The sequence below is a fragment of the Balaenoptera borealis genome (assembly GCF_965194805.1).
Source record: "Balaenoptera borealis genome assembly, chromosome: 1".
NCBI lineage: Eukaryota > Metazoa > Chordata > Mammalia > Artiodactyla > Balaenopteridae > Balaenoptera > Balaenoptera borealis.
Window position 1 is genome coordinate 175,726,025 of NC_138860.1, and position 5,385 is coordinate 175,731,409.

Genomic DNA, 5,385 nt, shown 5'->3' on the forward strand with positions numbered 1-5,385 from the left:
GGTATTTTTTTTTTTAAGTATCTATCTCATCTATCTTATCTATCTATCTAATCTAATCTATCTATGCCGGGTCTTCGTTGCTGCGTTCGGGATCTTTAGGTGCGGCATCGGACTTCTTAGTTGCAGCATGCATGCGGAATCTAGTTCCCCGACCAGGGATCGAACGCCGGGCCCCCAGCATTGGAAGCGCGGAGTGTTACCCACAGGACCGACAGGGAAGTTCCCTTTTGGCGGGTTTTTGAACTAGACTTTACAGAACGGCAGCCTCTGGGCGACCCCTACCCGTTCCCGTCCTTCGGCGCCGTCCCTCTTGCCTGTTCCAGGCAGCCATCTGCTTCATGCCAGGGTTACTAAAAAGAAAGGGTTTGGCAGCTACGAAAACAGTGAAAAACCTGCGGGCGAGCGTGGAGCCGCGGTTTTCGGCCCCGCGCCTGGCTGTGGCTCCCGCCGCCGGACGGCTGCCGGGCGCCCCTGAGAAGCCCCATCTCCCGGGGCGCGGCGCCCGTTTCCCGTGGTCAGGACAAGCGCTGGCGCCTGGGTTCGCGGGCCCGGCTGCGGGCCGTGCCCTCCTCTGCCCACCGCCCAGGCACGGGTCGGTACCTCCCTCTGCGGGATGTGCCGCGCAGGCGTCCTGAAGACGCAGCTTCCGTGGTCCTCCCGGCGCCCCGTACTGCGGTCTCTCCGCTGACACGTCTCTTGGGGGCGTGGAGGAGGCGGGGCCAGGGCGGGCCGTCGGTTCTTAAAGGGACTGGGCGCGGAGCTCGGGAGGCGGCGCCGTTCGAGGCAGCGCGGGGTCCGTGGTGCGGAGCAGGTTCGGGAGGCGAATGGGGGGCCTGGGCGGGTTTGCGAGGGGCCGGGTGGTCCACCGGGCGCGAGGGAGAGTCTCGGGGGTCTGGGCTGCGTTCTGGGCAGAGTCCCGCCAGGGCAGACCCACCCTCGCTGCTCGCAGCTCCCGCTGCCTTGGCTGGGGTGGCCAGGGTTCATTCATTCCCGGCCGAGGCACCGCCCGAATCCCAGCCTGAGGCTCAAGTGCACTTGATAGCTCACGGCCCTGGGCCCCCTCCCCTCCATTTTACGGGCTGGGAAAACTGAGGAGGCGACAGCTGACCGAGGCCACTCTGCGAGTCGGAGGAAGGCCGGCCTCACCAGCCTTCCTGCCTCCCATGGCTCCTCCGCCTCCACTTTCCGGGGGCCCGCACAGTGCGTGGAGCTCGGTGGGACGGGGGCGGGGGCGGCTTCAGCGTCAGGAGCAGAGTCCAGCGGGAAACAGTGGGGGCAGGGGGCGAACTGCTTGGGGCGAGGGGCGGGACTTTGAGCCTGGAGATCCAGATTCTAGCCCGGCCAGCACTAGCTTTGTGACTTAAGGCAATTACTTCACCTCTCTGACCTTAGTATCCTTTTTTGTAAAGTGCCAGTAGTAACACCTGCCTCATCAGGATGTTGGGGGAATTCAGGAAAATAATGCAAAAGTGCCCAATACAGAGCCTGGCACGCAGCGGGCGTTCAGTCAGGTGGGTCGGAGCTGGATGAGCCCAGAAGAGGATTGACGCAGCTCGGAGGAAGGCGGCTGCGGGCCAGGCCGCCCGGGATGAAAGACCTCAGTGTCTGAGTTTCCTCCCCCGCCCCCCTCCTCCGCTCCACCGTCTCTGCCCGTAGAGTTTGTTCAGGGCGGTGGTGCACACCTGGCAGTGGAGCTTGGAGCCAAGGCCACGTCTACACTACCCTGTTCAGTGCCCCCTAGAATTAGGCGAGATCCTTAGCTCCAAGCGGGGAGTGGCATCCGCACAGGCGGAACCAGCCTGGCTGACCTGGGGTGGGGCCCACTCCAGGAGTGCAGTGCTGTAACCCCAGAGCTGGGCTCAGCCTGCCTGGCAAAAGACCCCACTTTGAGGCCATCTGCTATATTTCCTGCCTCCTCCCAGTTGACCTTTGTGGGAGGGAGTCAGGGGGCTGCTTACCCCAGGAGGTATTAGTCACTGAACCAAGGAGCCAGTTTATACCTAGTGATGGCAGAGGGACTGGGAAGGTCTGAGTCTGAGCAGACAGAACCCCTTCCTGGGCTCTTGGAGTCCCAATGCTGCTGCCTTGTTTCCTTCTGTCCAGAACTGTCCAGTCCCCAGACAGCTCGGGGAAGGCAGCGTGGAGCCTAGGGTTCCATCTTCCCAACCCCCGGTCAGTTATGGCGCTTGTGCCTCAGTCGTCTCCCCACCTGTACCATGTGGCAGGCCTTTAAAATCACCTCATCTGACCCTCACACTACCACGTGATAGTTGTACAGTTATAAACTCCATGGTATAGAGTTGGAAACTAAGGCCAAGAGAGAAGTGGTCTCCAAGGCCTAAGGCCAGAAAGTGATGGTATCCAGTCTTGGACCAGGGCTGACTCCAGACCCACCCTATTACCTAGGACGCACCACTGCCTCCCTGACGCCAGAGTCCAGATCGAAGGAGGCCCTGAGCAGGCAGCCTTGGCCACCTCTGAGTCTCTGTCCTGGGCCAGGCGCGATGGCAGAGAAGGTGCTGGTAACGGGTGGGGCTGGCTACATCGGCAGCCACACCGTGCTGGAGCTGCTGGAGGCGGGCTATGCGCCCGTGGTCGTCGACAACTTCCATAACGCCATTCGTGGTGAGCAGGTGGAGGGGGGCTGGTGCTCCCAGGGGGATGGAAGGGAAACCCTGCGTTCTACCCCCGCCTCCAAGAGATGTGTGTCTGGCCAGTCCCTTGGGAACCCAGCACCCCATCTCCTCTGACTTTGATGGCCTCTTTGTGCCCAACCAGGAGGGGGCTCCATGCCTGAGAGCTTGCGGCGGGTTCAGGAGCTGACAGGCCACTCTGTGGAGTTTGAGGAGATGGACATCTTGGACCAGGCAGCCCTACAGCGTCTTTTTAAGAAGGTGGGTGCTTGGCAGGCAGACAGGGGGCATAGCCAAGGGCCAGGCCTGTAAGCAACCTCTGACCCCAGCTTTGCAACCCTGCAGCACAGCTTCACAGCGGTCATCCACTTTGCTGGGCTCAAGGCTGTGGGCGAGTCGGTGCAGAAGCCTCTGGATTATTACAGAGTTAACCTGACAGGAACCATCCAGCTTCTGGAGGTGAGGCGTGAGGCGAGGACACAGACACTGTGAGGGCCCCTAGCCGGGTACGCGCTGCCAAACACAGTGGCAGAGCCCAAGCTGTGTCAACTTCGACAGGTCTTTGCCTCTCAGCCTCAGTCTCCCCTTCTGTACATGGGAGCCCATAGCTCAGCCCCACCCACCTGGGAGGTGTAAGGGGGCGGGAATAACGTGTGAGGCAGAGGCCACTGACGCCTCCCCTCCACGGGCAGGTCATGAGGGCCCACGGGGTGAAGAACCTGGTGTTCAGCAGCTCGGCCACCGTGTATGGGAACCCCCGGTACCTGCCCCTGGATGAGGCTCACCCCACAGGTGGCTGTACCAACCCCTACGGCAAGTCCAAGTTCTTCATCGAGGAAATGATCCGGGACCTGTGCCAGGCGGACAAGGTGAGGGCCCCCTTTGACTCAGCCGTGGCTCCGCTCACGGACCCCTCACAGCCCACGCCCGCGAGCCTGAGGATGGGATCCGGATCAGCCTCCACCGAGGAGGAGGCTGGGGTTCAGGAAGCAGCAGTGACTTGCACAAGGTCACACAGCACTTGCAGGGAGGGCCCGATACCCTGCTCCTTTCTAGGGATAGAGAACCGGCAGGGTGGGCTCTGGATTCAGCTGGGACACACAGCCTGCACCCCCAACTCCCATCGTCTGACCTGCGTCCCACAGGCCTGGAATGCAGTGCTGCTGCGATATTTCAACCCCATAGGCGCCCACGCCTCGGGCTGCATCGGCGAGGATCCCCAGGGCATCCCCAATAACCTCATGCCCTATGTCTCCCAGGTAAAGGAGAAGGGAAAGGAAGGGGGTGGCCCTAGGCTTGAGGGCTACAGCTGGTGCCAAGGTCCTGGGAAAAGCTAACCTGACCTCCACCCCAGGTGGCGATTGGACGACGGGAGGCACTGAATGTCTTTGGCAATGACTATGACACAGAGGATGGCACAGGTGAGCCCAGGACCAGGAGGAGCCAGGAGTGGGAGCCGGGAGGGAGACTGAGGCGGGGCAGAGACTGTACTGAACCCAACACCCAACCACCTCCTCCTCTGCAGGCGTCCGGGATTACATCCACGTCGTGGATCTGGCCAAGGGCCACATCGCGGCTTTGAGGAAGCTGAAGGAGCAGTGTGGCTGCCGGGTAGGAGGAGAAGGGAGGGAGGGGAAGGAGACGGAGACCTGGACCAATGGGGCCCAGAGGGGTAGTAAGTCCAGCCCCCGGCACAGTCCCTGTTCTCCTCTCCGGACAGATCTACAACCTGGGCACAGGCACGGGCTATTCGGTGTTACAGATGGTCATGGCCATGGAGAAGGCCTCGGGGAAGAAGGTAGGCTGGCAGCCCACCCTGACCCACCCCCAGCCCCTCCCACTAACCTACGTGACGGGCATCCCAGCACCGCCCTGTCTCCTCAAGCCTGCCTCAGGACTTGATGCCTGAGAGCGAGACCCTGCTCTGGACCTCCATTTCTTGAGGGCCTGGTCAGCAACTTGGCGGGTAAGGCCAGGGCCAGCTCAGCTAAGCTACAGCCGTCCGCTCTCTTGCAGATCCCGTACAAGGTGGTGGCCCGGCGGGAAGGCGATGTGGCTGCCTGTTATGCCAACCCCAGCCTGGCCCTCAAGGAGCTGGGCTGGTCAGCAGCCTTAGGGCTGGACAGGATGTGTGAGTGCTAGCCCAACCCCTGACCCTGGGTGCTGGCCTGGCCCCTGGGAGAGAGTCAGGGGCTAGGAAAAGGGCCACCGGGGGTCTGGGCCTGCCCACTCCGGGCTGTCCGAGGTGGTGCGGGCCCTGCACTCCAGTGTGGACCCTGAGCACAGACCTTGCCCCATCACAGGCGAAGATCTATGGCGCTGGCAGAAGCAGAATCCTTCAGGCTTTGGCGCGCAGGCCTGAGACCCTCACCTACCAGGGACCAGGAAAGGAAGAGAAACAACTGCCTGCTCTCCAGCCTCTGGCAGGAACCCAGGGGCCTCAGAGCCTCCCCTACCTCAGACCCCAACTGTGCCCACTCAGCCCACCAGGCATGAGGCCAAGGGCACCACTGACCAGGTATCAGGGGTCTCTATTCCACAGGGTCCAGGAACCCAGGAGGACCACCAAGAAAGAGCAAGTGGGGCGAAGCAGGGCCCTGAGACACACAGAACGCCCTCCCTCCCAGGGACTAATTTATACTGCTACGAAGGAGCTTCCCAAAGTATTTAAAATAAAGTTTTCTTACACTGGAGCAGATTCTTGCACATGATCACACTCTACCCCTTGGATAGAATCATCCAGGCCTAAGAG

The 5,385-nt window shown here is 61.6% G+C and overlaps 1 protein-coding gene across 2 annotated transcripts; it reads left to right on the plus strand.

Annotated features, from left to right (window-relative positions):
• Positions 1-497: 497 nt before the first annotated feature.
• GALE (UDP-galactose-4-epimerase) lies at positions 498-5,326 on the plus strand. Of its 2 annotated transcripts, XM_082403695.1 has the most exons (11): positions 498-811; positions 2,407-2,625; positions 2,779-2,894; positions 2,979-3,092; positions 3,326-3,502; positions 3,779-3,892; positions 3,988-4,054; positions 4,159-4,244; positions 4,354-4,431; positions 4,650-4,764; positions 4,937-5,326. In XM_082403695.1, exons 2-11 carry the CDS (start codon positions 2,505-2,507, stop codon positions 4,993-4,995), a joined length of 1,047 nt encoding a protein of 348 aa, XP_082259821.1. In that variant the 5' UTR covers positions 498-811; positions 2,407-2,504; the 3' UTR covers positions 4,996-5,326. The 2 variants fall into 2 exon arrangements, with proteins under 2 accessions (XP_082259821.1, XP_082259822.1); XM_082403696.1 differs by lacking the exon at positions 3,779-3,892 and having other exon boundaries at positions 710-811.
• The last annotated feature ends 59 nt before the right edge of the window (positions 5,327-5,385 follow it).

Bases quoted from the DNA above. Each gene is read 5' to 3' on its own strand.
- GALE (XM_082403695.1), top strand. From the start codon at position 2,505: ATGGCAGAGAAGGTGCTGGTAACGGGTGGGGCTGGCTACATCGGCAGC. The intron at 4,245-4,353 runs GTAGGAGGAGAA...CTCTCCGGACAG, and splicing joins AGGAGCAGTGTGGCTGCCGG to ATCTACAACCTGGGCACAGG. The intron at 4,765-4,936 runs GTGAGTGCTAGC...GCCCCATCACAG, and splicing joins CTTAGGGCTGGACAGGATGT to GCGAAGATCTATGGCGCTGG.